A 14,644-nucleotide genomic window follows, 5' to 3' on the forward strand; every position below is an offset into this window, starting at 1 on the left:
GCTTCTTAAAAACTTCCAGTGTTGGAGCATTCACAACTTCTGGAGGTAAATCGTTGCACTGATTAATTGTTCTAACAATTAATTAGTCAGGAAATTTCTCCTTAGTTCTAGGTTGGTTTTCTCCTTCATTAGTTCCCATTCATTTCTTCTTGTCCTACCTTCAGGGGCTTTGGAGAATAGATTGACTCCCTCTTCTTTGTGGCAGCCCCTGAGATATTGGAAGACTGCTATCATGTCTCCCCTAGACCTTCTTTTCATTAAACTAGACATACCCAGTTCCTGCAACCGTTCCTCACAAGTTTTAGCCACCAGTCTCCTAATCATCTTTGTTGCACTTCTCTGCACTCTTTCTAGAGTCTCCACATCTTTTTTTATATGGTGGCAACCAAAACTGGATCTCCTTTTTCATCACCCATGGATGACATACTCCTATGCTGTGAGTCAGACTTGTGGTCTTGTGGTTTAGAGGAGTCCGAGGACTCTCAACGGCTTTACCACCAGTAGCTCTGCAGATCTATTTCTTAATGACCCATCTTTATTTCTCCTCCAAAGGAATACATTTTAGTTATTTGGTGGATTGGAAAGATAATCCAGAAATGATTTTTTAAAAAAACTCTGGAGATGCCGAGATGGGTGAAATCTTCTGTCTGTAAAGTCGTTCTCCTCCTCCTCGCCCTTTACCCTACCCTGCCCTGCCCTGCCCTCTCTTTACCCAACCCAACTCTTCTGGACTCAATTACCGGCCCACCTTTAGATTAAAAAGAGAAATACAGGTAGTCCTCTATTTACAAAAGTTTATTTAGTGACTGTTCAATTACCGGCCCACCTTTAGATTAAAAAGAGAAATACAGGTAGTCCTCTATTTACAAAAGTTTATTTAGCAACCGTTCAATTACCGGCCCACCTTTAGGTTAAAAAGAGAAATACAGGTAGTCCTCAATTTACAACAGTTTATTTAGCGACTGTTCAAAGTTACAACGTCCCTGAAAAAAAGCGATTTATGACCGTTCGTCACTCCTATGACTGTTGCGGCATCCCTGCAAGGGTCCCACGATCAAACTTTTGGCTTTGGGAAGCCAAAATCACTGTGAACAACCCTTTTGCCTATTGAACCACTTCACCGACGTGGGCGAGAAAGGTCGTCCAACGGAGCAAGGTTCGCTTGACCAAAGCCTGGCAGACATTTTCGGTCCCAACGACGGTCGCAAATCAAGGACTACCTGTACGTGCCCGCAACCCCGGCGATCTCCCGCAACTTTTTTCTAATCATTTGCTCTCCTCGCTCCCTCTTTTTCTAACACCCCTCCCCCCCCCGGCCCGAAACCCAGGTTCGCTCCGGCTTTGGGGGGGGGGGGGAGAATCCGGAGGGAAACCCGCGAAACCTCCCGCGATCTCTGCCTCTTTTCCCCCCTCGCCAGCTTGCCCGCCCGCCCGCCTGCCTCTTAATCCTGTATGTAAATGACAGCCAATGGAGGCGGCTCTTGAGCTGGGCTGGGATTAGAGCCGGGGCGAATGGCTTGCAATCTTACTGGGATTACAGAACAAAGAGGCCCCCTCCCCTTCGCCTTGTCTGCAGCCCCCGGGAGCAGGGGCTGGCTGCATGGGGGGCCTCTGCCTGGCCCAGGACCCCCTCCCTTTCGCAGCCGTCCTTCCCTCCCGGAGGCAGCCCGGGTGAGAATCGCACCCCCCCTCCCGCGCCCCACCGCTCTGCCAATCTCCCATTCTCCTCTTCTTCTTCCTCCTCCTCCTCCTCCTCTTTCTCTCCTTCCTTCCTCCCTTCCTTCCTTCTCGTCTTTACAGATTAATTCAACCCTGCAATCCGGGCGGGAGGAGCCGAGGAGAGGCTGATCCCTTGCGGTAAGGAAAAAAAAAACTTTTCAATCCTCCAGCCCGCTTTTCCTCCTCCATCCCTCTAATCTCCCCCCCCCCGATCATAATAATCTGCATTATCGTTATTATTATTATTTATATATCTGTGCAAAATATGATGGTTGATAAGAGGGTGATCGACGACGTCCGCTAGGCATTTTCCTTCTCCTTTGCATTTCCTCCCGTTCTCCTTGATTGTGCGGCCGCTCTCGGCCAGCCTTTGGGGAGGGAGGGACAGAGAGAGAGAGAGAGAGAGGCTGACATGGGATTATTTTCAATGAAAGAAGTTATTGGGGGGGGGCAAACCTGGAAAGGGGGGGCGGAGAGCGGAATCTGCTTTCCGGGAGGTGACCCGGGATCGAAAGGGGATCGTTTCTCTCCCCTTCGATCCCCGGAGGAGATTTCTCTCTTCAGTTGTACCGGTGTCTCTGGCTTGTCATTTTCTCCGGCGATATTTTCTTGCTGTGTTTGTGGGTCTGTGTGTGTTTTTGCGGGGTGGGGGTGGGGGAGAGGGCTTCTTTCCGGGCTGAGTTGCAGAAATCGTTGCTTGCAGCAGATGTTGAGGGGTGTGTGGGAAAGGGGACCCCCCCCCATCCCCTCTCTCCTTTTCTGCTGCGGCTGGGGAATGAGGTCAAAGTGAAAAAGCCAAAAGGAAGAAAGTGACTTGATAACTGAAATCCCCCCTTTTCTCTCTTTACCTTCTCCATGATGCTTTACAACCACTTTTTGGTTCTCCCACTTCAGCACACCTGGTTGCCTTTTGCCTCCCCCTCAGTCTAAATATGGATGGCTCTCTTGTAAAAGCTGAACCTATCGATTTTTTTCTTAAGGGTGAATGTATTCTCTTTTTTGAACTTTAGGAAGCATTAATTTCCAAGCAGCACGTTTCCTAAACCAATAATAAATGTGTGGGTTGAGTATGATTTTTATCCATGTTGATGCGCTGTTACCTTTGTTTGTAATTAAGGATGTTCTATTTTAACCTGCCAGGCTACTTCAAATTCCGCCTGGAGTCTAAAAGAAAGACCTACGCTTTCTTTCACACGCCTGGCGTTTCTTATTCTAATTCAAATTACCAGATGATTGAAACGTGTGCTCAAATGTTCCAAAACCAGGTGTCAAGATGATCTCTCAATAACATCTAACCTTGAAAGTGAAAATCTTGTAGGGCCTGTTTGTGGGTAGATCTGTGGCTGGGAGAAACTGATTTGCACATGCTCAGAGGCTTTATTTATTCTGTACAGTTTTTGAGAGTCCAGTCTTGTTTCTGTACTGGACACAACATCCCCCCCCCCAAAAAAATGCTGGTTGATTTGTTTGTGTGGCTATACATTGGATGAAGGAAGATTTCTTTTTTAGCATTTAGCCTTCGATACACACTCGGTATGAAGTGCTGCATCAGTGGAATTTGAACTCTTTAAGAAAAGTGCTTCCTAAACAGCACTTTTAATATGGTGGACATGATTATTTTCTCTGAGATGCTAATAGCTGCTATTTTTGTACGTGCATCAAAACCATAGACCTAAGACAGATACAGCCATGAAATAGTCTATGGTGCAAATGAACCTTACACATAAACAGTCACAATTTTCATCCTTGTGTTATCCATGGCTGTAGCTAAATAAACCAATAACAAAACAAAACACTCTAAATAGATTTATCCATGAGCAAGCAAAGGCTGCAGGAGAAAGGTTGGAAGGGGAGGGGGTAGAGGGGAGAGAAAGGGAAGGAGGGAGAGGAACCAAGGCAGCACGCACAGTCTTATTTTAAAAATAGAAACAAGTGTTTAACTGGTGAGACACTCCCTCCTTTTTTTTCTTACCAGCAAAACCACTAACCAGACCTAGAGAGAGATTCAACCAGTAGGCTTTGCCCTTCTGCAAGGGAATTACTGGTGGGATAGGTAGGAGCGGGCATTTTGCACTGGGGATTGGAAACACCATTTTGACATGGCCTGAATCCCTGCTGAAAAATGACATTTGACAGGGAAGATGGTGCATGGAAAGGATTCCTGTTGGGCCTTCTTTGCTGTAATAAGTTCCATGTCCTGGCACATTCAATCAGCTTGCCCTGTGAATGGAAATTTAATAGGCTTCTTAACCTGCCAAGTTAAACTAGATCCAATGATCAGATCAATGAACTGCCCAGGAAGTTGGTCGGTCCAAACAAATTTTGGACAGAAAGATCAAAGGACCTGTACTTCTGTATCCTTCACAGGAGACTTTCTTTTCCTATCAGATAATACAATACATTTCATCTTGAGAATTATTGTATACTATTTTGCAACCACGAGTGATGTACTTTCAGGATGAGTTGTCTTCGGTAAAATGGGTCCATTGCTGTACTATTTACTGAAGCTCCTGTATCTCATTATTTATGAGAGCCTCAATAGTGGCTCAGTAGCTAAGATGCTGAGTTTGTCGATCAGAAATGTCAGCAGTTCGGTGGTTCAAATCCCTAGCACCGCATAACGGAGTGAGCTCCCGTTACTTGTCCCAGTTTCTGCCAACCTAGCAGTTCGAAAGCACATAAAAATGCAAGTAGAAAAATAGGGACCACTTTTGGTGGGAAGGTAACAGCGTTCCGTGTGCCTTAGCATTTAGTCATGCCGGCCACATGACCACAGACACATCTTCGGACAGCACTGGCTCTTTGGCTTTGAAACGGAGATGAGCACTGCCCCCTAGAGTTGAAAACGACTAGCACATATGTGCGAGGGGAACCTTTACCTTTACAATAGTTGCAGTTTTTGGATGGGTTGTATTCTGTTTTTAAAAAGTGAGTAGAGTGTGGAAGAGGCTATTTCAGGAGTATCAAACTCAAGGCCCGGGGGACAGAGCCAGCCTGCGGGGTGCTTAGATCTGGCCCACAGGGCCACCCTAGAAACAGCGAAGGACTAGCCCACGGTACCTCTGCAAGCAAAAATGGAGCTCAGGAGGGCCGGCCGCAGAGCTCTGTTTTCATTGGCCGAGGGTTGCAAGAGGCCGTTGCAGCTGAAAACGGAACTTGGGAGCCCGTTTTCACTGGCAGAGCGCTTTAGTCATCACTGGTGCTCCCAACATGAGTGATGTTGAGCTGGCCACTCCCACCCCAGCCCCCCAACGTCAAACACAACCCTGATGCGGCTCTCAATGAAGCGAGTTTGACACCCCTGGTTTATTTGATTAATTTACAAGAGGAAGCCAAGTAAAGAGACATGCTGGCACATTGGTTAGAATGCAATATTGCAGGTTAATTCTGCTGACTGCCTGGGGTTCGATCCTCACTGGTTGAAGGTTGGCTCAGCCATTCATCCTTCCAAGGTCGGTAAAATGAGGACCCCGATTGTTGGCGGCAATATGCAGACTCTGAACACTGCTTAGAAAGGGTTGTAAAATCGTTTTGAGAGTAGAAGTTGAAACAATTTATGTCCAGGATGTGAGGGGTCAGATATTTTCACACCCTCTTTTTGACTCGTGCAGTATGCAGGTCCTCGATGGAAGGCAGGTTGGTAGCAATTGTTTTTTCTGCAGTTCTAATTATCCGTTGAAGTCTGTGTCTCTCTTCTTTGGTTGCAGAGCCAAACCAGACAGTTGTGGAGGTGCAAATGACAGACTCAATAATTCCTCTGTAGAACTGAATCAGCAGCTCTTCGGGCAGTTTGAACTTTCTGATTTGGCGCAGAAAGAACATTCTTTGTTGTGCTTTTTTTGATGACATTTTTGATGTTAGGTGTCCATTTTAAGTCTTGAGATATGAAAGATCCTAGAAACTTGAAGGACTCTATTGTTGATACTGTGTTGTCTTGTATTGTAAGAGGAGATACTATAGGAAGGCTCCTCCTAAAATCTATCACCATTTCTACTGTTTTGAGTGTATCTAGATCAAGATTGTTCTGGATGAACCACAAGGCTAGTTGTTCAATCTCCCAACTGTATCGGGTGGGTTCTGGATTCTTCTACTGCTGGTTTGCTCAGGGATGCATGTTGAGCATGCGTGGGCTTGATGCGCGTTACACGTGCATGAACAGTAGTGAAAAAATTGCTTCTGCGCATGCGCAGAACCAAAAAACAAGCGTCTACGCCGCCGCCGATAGAACCGGTTCGGAGGCATGGGCGTCCGAGTTACTACCTACTTGGCTGAACTGGTCCGAACCGGTAGGAACCCACCTCTGCTCTGTATGCAGATTCATTGTTTTTTTCGAATGAGACCAATCACTGTTGTATCATCTGCAAATTTCAGGCTTGAAGTCTTAAGTCTAAAGGCTTGAAGTCTAAAGGCTTGAGTCGTGGTAGCATTGAGAGATCAGAAAGCACTGTGAAAGTATTAATATTCTCTATAAGTTACAGCTAGTAGATTATATAATGCAACTAGTCATTCAATAGCAAAGTCACCTGGGAGATCCATCTGTGTCCATTTTACAGCTGAGATATGACTGAGGCAGGGTATTTTCTTTTAATTGGTCCATGGGGTACAGCTACTTCCTTCAGGTTTGCTACAGTAGTAATCAGTGGCATTCTGTTATATAAATCAATGGAACAAATACAGGTTACCTGATTGGCTGAACTGTTGCAGCATCATGGAATGCTAAGAGACAATTTAATTGCTCACAGGAGTGTGTCAGTTGTAGAAACTTGACACTTAAGGCAGTAAGAGATTAAGAAGTTGATTTATTGTGGTGGATTTCTCTGCTTGTCACCAACATCCAAGAGGCTGGTAAAATCACTGAGGCAATGTTTTATTGTTTAGGGCGGGGTGTCAAATTCAAGGCCGGGAAGCTGGAGCCGGCCTGCGGAGTGCTTAGATCTGGCTCGTGGGGCTGCTCTGAAAACAGTGGAGGACTGGCCCGCCGTGCCTCTGCCAGCGAAAATGGAGCTCGGGAGGGTCGTGGTCAGCCCTCCTGAGTTCTGTTTTTGCTGGCAGAGGATTGCAGGAGGCTATTGCAGCCAAAAACGGAGCTTGGGATCCCATTTTCGCCGGCACAGTGCTTGGGCCACCACAGTCGCCCACGACACAAATGATGTCGAGCTGGCCACGCCCACCCTGGTCATGCCCTTCCCTGGGTCAAACACAACCCTGAAGCGGCCCTCAATGAAATCGAGTTTGACACCCCTGGTTTAGGGAAATAAATAACATTTGGGGGCAGCTCTATTGTGGTAGAGCAGCATGCTGTGAAAGAATCAGCTGAGGATTTGGGAGAGTTGAGGTAGAAAAAACTTTTCCTTTCCAAACGTTGTGTGATTTTTGTGTTGCATTTTCCCTAATTCCGCTAATAACAGAGGGCCTGGCAGTCATCTATCTATGTGAGTATATACATTAACCAAAGGCCCTCTGAGTCATCTGTTGCCATTATCCGAAATTTATGTCATCTACTTGGCCGCAAGGTGCTAATTTGTGTACCCAATAAGGCTGTGGGGTGGCATTGCAACATGTGCAGAGGGCAGTGACAATAGGACAAAATGCAGCATATTTTGATCAGACAGATCAGGGTTGAAGAGAGTCTGCTTATAGTTACACCTTTTCTGGTCCTGGTGAATTAGTATCTCTGTTTTGCATTTCACAATTGCTTTATCTTGTTCACTTTTTCATAAACAGTGTATTGTTATAACAGTGGAATCTAATCTGGGGCTGCATATAGTTTCTGAAGGTCTTGGGATGGTTCCTACAGACCTCTCTCAAGCATCAGCAGTGCTATTAAGTTTAATTGGTAATAACTTGTTAAATCATATGTAATGTTTCTGATACCCTCTCTTAAAAAAATATCCTGGCTCCTTATTTCTGGGTGTAGCAGCACCTCATAAATTACTCAAAGGTCAAATATGGCCCTCAACCAAACAAGTCATTTCCCTCCTTGATTATAGCTATCCTTTCAGTCCTTTCTCCAGAGATTCTCTAGAAATTAAATCAGTAAATCTTACTAACTTTTTAAAAGTAGAAGTTCAGGTTTCACCTCTAAAGATAAAGGTTCCCCTTGCACATATGTGCTAGTCATCCCGACTCTAGGGGGCGGTGCTCATCTCCGTTTCAAAGCCGAAGAGTCAGCGCTGTTTGAAGACGTCTCTGTGGTCATGTAACTGGCATGACTATATGCTGAAGGCGCACGGAACGCTGTTACCTTCCCACCAAAGGTGGTCCCTATTTTTCTACTTGCATTTTTATGTGCTTTTGAACTGCTAGGTTGGCAGAAGATGGTACAACGGGAACTCACTTTGTTACGCGGCGCTAGGGATTTGAACTGCCGAACTGCTGATCAACAAGTTCAGCGTTTTATCCACCAAGCCACCTCTAATATGTGTCCAATTAGATGGAAGAACCACATCAATCTGACTTAGTCCGTGCCCATTTGTGTAGTGACCACTCAGACTTACAATGGTACTAAGAAAAGTGACTTACAACCGGTCCTTGCACTTACGACTGTCAAAGCATCCCCATGGTCATGTGACGAAAATTTGGGTGCTTGTCCAAGGATGTATTTACAAGGATGTAGTGTGTCTAGATCATAAAATTGTCATTTGTGACTTTCCCATCCAACAAACAAAGACAATGGGTGAAGCCAGATTTGTTTGACAACCATAGCTAAAGAGGTCAAGAATTGGGCCCGATTCACAAGACACTTATAACTGTCTTGCTTAGCAGTGGAAAGGTTGGTCCAGTTGTGGTTATATATGGAGGAACTATCTGTATGTCTGCTGTTCTATTCTGCGTGAATACAGAGATGGCTGGACAAGTTGTATATATTCCACTCTGGTCATGTGCCTGAAAGGGAGGAATTTGGCAGCATTATTACTCTTTCCCTCCCTTACAGGATTATATTGGAGAAATCTTTGAGGAATTTTTTCTCCCATAGCCCCCAAGCCTGATCCTAATCAAAATCCCTTTTTGATTAAATGAAGAATTAAACAGTCAAGATCACTTGAAGCCTTAACGCCACTTTAAAAATCTTAGTAAGAACACGCCTGGAATACCGCATCCAGTTTTGGTCACCACCTTATAAAAAAGACATTGAGACCAGAGGTGGTATTTAGCCGGTTTGGAACGGTTCACCTGAACTGGTAGCAGAAATTGCGGGTGGCCCTGCCCACCTGCCCTGGCTCTATGCCATCCCATTTAGGTCCTTTTTTCTCCAAAAACGCATGCGTGGAAGGTAGTGTATGCGAGCGAAGCGACCACATGCGGGCTTACATTTGCAAACCGTTAGGGAAGGTAAGTGAATGCCATCCCTGATTGAGACGTTGGAAAGAGTGCAGAGAAGAGCAACAAAGAGCAACAAAGTCAATCAAAATGGACTCAAATGTCTATACACCAATGCACAGAGTATGAGGAATAAACAGGGCGAATTAGAAATTCAAGTAAAAGAGGGCAGATACGATATTATTGCCATTACAGAAACTTGGTGGGATGAAACCGACAAATGGAACATACAGCTAGAAGGATTTAAATTATTTAAAAGAAATAGACCAAATAAAAGAGGAGGTGGAGTTGCACTATATATAAGAAATAACTACATCTCTACAGAAATAGAGCACAACAATAATGAGAACTATCTTGAATGCATTTGGGTCAATATTAAAGGTTGTGGGGAAATGACATTGCCATAGGTTTATACTACAGGCCACCCAACCAAGCAGAGGAAGTAGATGAACTTTTTGCTAGTCAGCTAACTAAGGTATGTAGGAAGCACACCACAATAGTAATGGGAGATTTTAACTACCCTGACATCAACTGGGAAACAAATTCTGCACCAAGTGGAAGATCCAACAGGTTCTTAACAAACCTAGCAGACAACTTTGTTTTCCAAAAAGTAGAGAAGGGAACAAGGGGATCAGCCATATTGGACTTAATTCTCACTAACAGAGAGGAAATGATAGAAGGTGTTGAAGCCATAGGAACCCTGGGGGCAAGTGACCATGCAATATTGGAATTCAACATTATCCAAACACAAGTAGTAGAACAAAGTCAAACTAGAGTCTTGGACTTTAAGAAAGCTAATTTCAATAAACTTAGAGAGAGCTTGGGAAAAATTCCATGGATGAGAATCCTCAAGGGGAAAACAAGTCAAGAAGCTTGGGAAATTTTGAAAAATGAGATTACAAAAGCCCAGTCTAGCACAATACCAATGAAGAAGAAAAATAACAGCTCCCAAAAGAAACCAGCATGGCTGCATAAAGAACTATCTGACAAACTGAAAGACAAAAAAGGTAAGTATAAAAAGTGGAAGGAGGGGGACATAACTAAGGCAGAATATCAGCAAATAGCCCGCGCCTGTAAAGATGAAGTGAGGAAAGCTAAGGCTCACAATGAAGAAAGGATTGCCACAAAAGTAAAAATTAACAAAAAAAAGCTTCTTCCAACATGTTAAAAACAAGAAAAAAAGTTAAGGAAACAATTGGTCCATTGCTAGGAGAAAGTGGCAAGAAGGTGACAAGCAACAGGGAGAAAGCAGAACTATTTAACTCATGTTTTGCATCTGTCTTTACACAAAGGGATAAAACAGTCCAACCTATCAAAAGCAGCACCACAAAAATCAGATTAGGAACACAAATTGAAATAGGGAAGAAAATGGTAACTGAGCACCTGTCTATCCTAGACGAGTTCAAATCACCAGGACCGGATGGATTATACCCCAGGGTTCTGAAGGAACTAGCAGACGAGATCTCAGAACCACTGAATTATATCTTTCAGAGATCCTGGAACACCGGGGAACTACCAGAGGACTGGAAAAGAGCTGATGTGGTTCCCATCTTCAAAAAAGGGAAAAAAATAGATCCAGGAAACTACAGGCCTATCAGCCTGACCTCAATATCCGGAAAGATTCTGGAAAAATTAATCAAGCAACGAATTTGCGAATACCTAGAAGCAAACAAAGTAATAGCCAAAAGCCAACATGGGTTGTCAAAAACAGATCATGCCAGACTAATCTTATTGCATTCTTTGATAATGTGACAAAATTAGTGGACCAGAGGAATGCCGTTGATATAGTTTACTTGGACTTCAGTAAGGCTTTTGATAAGGTAGACCATAACCTACTACTAGATAAAGTAGAAGAATGTGGGTTAGACAGCATTACCACCAGATGGATTCGTAACTGGCTGACCAACCGCACTCAACGTGTAGTCCTCAATGGAACTGCATCTACATGCAGGGAAGTATGCAGTGGAGTATCCCAAGGCTCTGTTTTAGGCCCAGTACTCTTCAACATCTTCATCAATGACTTGGATGAGGGAATAAATGGGGAACTCATCAAATTTGCAGATGACACCAAGTTGGCAGGAATAGCCAACACTCCAGAAGATAGGCTTAAGACACAGAAGGATGTTGACAAATGTGAACATTGGACACTATCTAATAAAATGAAATTCAATGGTGAAAAGAGTAAGGTTCTACATTTAGGCAACAAAAACGGAATGCACAGGTACAGTATAGATGATACCTTGCTCAGTAGTAGTAACTGTGAAAGGGATCTTGGAGTCCTAGTGGACAACCATTTAAATATGAGCCAGCAGTGTGCAGCAGCTGCCAAAAAAGCCAACACAGTTCTAGGCTGCATAAACAGAGGGATAGAATCAAGATCACTTGAAGTGTTAATACCACTTTATAATGCCTTGGTAAGGCCACACTTGGAATACTGCATTCAGTTCTGGTCGCCACGATGTAAAAAAGATGTGGAGACTCTAGAAAGAGTGCAGAGAAGAGCAACAAAGATGATTAGGGGACTGGAGACTAAAACATATGAAGAACGGTTGCAGGAACTGGGTATGTCTAGCTTAAGAAAAAGAAGGACTAGGGGAGACATGATAGCATTGTTCCAATATCTCAGGGGTTGCCACAAAGAAGAGGGAGTCAAACTATTCTCCAAGGCACCTGAGGGTAGAACAAGAAGCAATGGGTGGAAACTAATCAAGGAGAGAAGCAACTTAGAACTGAGGAGAAACTTCCTGACAGTTAGAACAATGAATCAGTGGAACAGAAGTTGCCTCCAGAAGTTATGAATGCCCCAACACTGGAAATCTTTAAGAAGATGTTGGATAGCTATCTGTCTGAAACGGTATAGGGTTTCGTGCCTAGGCAGGGGGTTGGACTAGAAGACCTCCAAGGTCCCTTCCAACTCTACTATTGTATTGTATTGTAAAGATGATTATGGACCTGGTGACTAAAATATGTGCAGAATGGTTGCAGGAACTGGGTATGACTAATCTAGAGAAAAGAAGGACTGTGATGACCTGACAGTGTTCCAACATCTAAGGGGCTGCCACAAAGAAGGGGGGGGGGCTCAACCCATTTTCCAAAGCACCTGAAAGCAGAAGAAGAGGCAATGGATGAAAACTAATCAAGGAGACAACCAACCCAGAAGAAGAAATTTCCTGACCGTGAGAACAATTAACCAGTGGAATGGCTTGCCTTCAGAAGTGCTCCTACACTGGAAGCTTTCAAGAAGACACTGGACAGCCACTTGTCTAGAATAGAATAGGGTCTCCTGCTTGAGCAGGGAGTTGGACTAGAAGACCTCTGAGATCCCTTCCAACTGTATTACTCTGTATTAATCCACTCTCTTTTCAACCATGATCAACCAAGGAATACACAATAGGTAAGAAGTCTAACTTAACTCCCTAACGTATCATCTCCCTAAAGATGATTATATTTAGGTAAAAGATGGTGCATAAAGTGCAGGGAAATATTCAGGAAGAAATCTGATGTATAGATCAAACCTTATTTGTATAGCTATACATAGAAACAGCTTTTTGGATCTCTGTCTAGATACATAACACTAGTTTATAGATAGTCCTCAATTTATAACCACAATCGGGACCAACATTTATTTTGTTAGGCAAGGCAATTATTAAGTAAGCCAGGCCGAATATTATGACCTTTTTCGCTATGGTTGTTAAGTGAATCTCTGCAGTTGTTCAATGAATCAGGCTTCTCCCATTGATGCTGCTTGTTGGAAATCATTTGGAAAGGGTAGAAATGGCAACCACGTGACTCTATCTTACTGCATCTGTCTTAAATACATATTGGTTGCCAAGCCCTTGAATTTGATTGTGTGACCATGGGGTTGCTATCATGGTCATAAGTCCAAGGACGGGACATAAGTCACTTTTTTCAGTGCTGTTGTAATTTTGAACAGTTGCTAAATAAAATGGTTTTAAGTCAAGAACTACTTGTATGTAAGTATAAAGTATATACTTAAGGTGCATTCTCCAATAGAATAGAATACTTTATTTAGCCAAGTGTGATTAGACATACAAGGAATTTGTCTCCGGTGCAGATGCTCTCAGTATACATGCAATGCAATAATATATCATAAAAATGACATAGCATTGCATTGTAATAATAATCATAATAATGGTACTGATAAGAGGGGATAATAGAGAAGATGAGAAGGAGGGTCTCGACGGTGCTGTGGTTAGTGGAGTAGTACAGGCTACTTCTGCTGACTGCCGGCTGCCTGCAATTTGGCAGTTCAAATCTCACCAGGCTCAAGGTTGACTCCACCTTCCATCCTTCCAAGGTGGGTAAAATGAGGACCCAGATTATTGGGGGCAATAGGCCGATTCTTTAAACTGCTTACAGAAGGCTGTAACGTATATTCACGGTATATACGTCTAAGTGCTATTGCTGTTGCTACAATAATACTACAGCCATAATCCAAGGTTATGGATTCTTATATTCAAGAGTCCAACAGTAAATCCAAGAATCAAAGAGTAGGTTCTTATACCCAGTAGATAAAAAGACATTGTGAGAATCAACTAGCACTGGTGGAAAAAATTGGGAAATTGTATGGAAGTTGGGCATGGAGTATAGGGAAAGGAACATTCCATCTGACCACATTTTGCTCAGGTAACACTTGTAATTGGCTAAGACCATTAGTCCAATCACAATTAAAATATAAATCAACCTTCCAGTATTTTGGAATAACATTTCCCAGATTCCCAGATACTGATGGTTAGGAATTCTGCAAGTTGCAAGACATCTGGGTAGCAGTATCTTGGGGTAAGTTGAAGCAAGCAAATGCTGAAGTAATAGTAATAACAAAGGGATTTTTGCAGCCCGCTGTCTGGAATGATAATAACACGCCATTAAACAGGCTGCAACTGTCTCTGGCTTGATAAAATTTGATTAGCGCAAACTGATAGCAGGCCTGATGGTCTCTCGGCTTCTAGAAACTGAATCTCAAGAGGGTAGGCAAGCACAGAATGTGCCTTGTCTTAAACAGTGGCTGTCATTAAATGGCATATGTCGAGTGCTATGCTCTGGAGCCGTGGCTGAAGTCTTTTCATAACGCCCCCTAAGAGAATTAAATCTTTTTTTCATGAAGAAGAAAAATCTTTTGCCAGAGAGAACACCGACTTGGGTTTCAGTCAGGGGAAAACAGCTGGCTATTGATTAAATCACCTGAGAAGGCAGGTGATATACTAACTCTTCAGCTGCCTATTGCTGAAGGACTGTACAGGTTGTTGACTTTTAATTTTTTACTTTGAAAAGAGTTGATATCCTGTCCTTCCGGTTAAACTTATTGTGGGCCAAGTAAACAAAAACAACAGATGTTAAAATCAGAGATGGAAACAAACCAAATGAAACTAAATCAAGGAATAAGGAAGTCTTGGCCAGCAAGTTTATTTGATGGAGGAGGAGGAGAAACATTTATGGAATCTCTTATTTGTTTTCTTTTGGAAGTACTTACCCCAAACACAAGTCAATATTATTTGTTTCTCTGTTTATCAGTTTATTCTGTTCCGCCTTGGAAATCTTCCTGAATGTCTTGCATTCCCAATGAAATAAAGCATGACTAATATAA

General features: G+C 43.3%; 1 protein-coding gene across 3 annotated transcripts in view; it reads left to right on the forward strand.

Moving 5' to 3' along the window:
* Positions 1-1,512: 1,512 nt before the first annotated feature.
* The window catches only part of GTF2IRD1 (GTF2I repeat domain containing 1), a gene marked incomplete at its 5' end in the record, with an annotated part of 194,773 nt that continues 181,641 nt past the window's right edge, over positions 1,513-14,644 (forward strand). Inside the window, one exon of one of the 3 annotated variants that reach the window (XM_081941414.1) lies at positions 1,513-1,671. In XM_081941414.1, coding sequence (XP_081797540.1) covers positions 1,513-1,671 — 159 coding nt within the window. Of the gene's footprint in view, positions 1,858-14,644 lie in introns of all 3 variants that reach the window. The other 2 variants (XM_081941415.1, XM_081941417.1) reach the window with 2 other exon arrangements.

The sequence above is a fragment of the Natrix helvetica genome (genome assembly GCF_964273705.1).
Source record: "Natrix helvetica genome assembly, chromosome: 2".
Classification (NCBI taxonomy): domain Eukaryota; kingdom Metazoa; phylum Chordata; class Lepidosauria; order Squamata; family Natricidae; genus Natrix; species Natrix helvetica.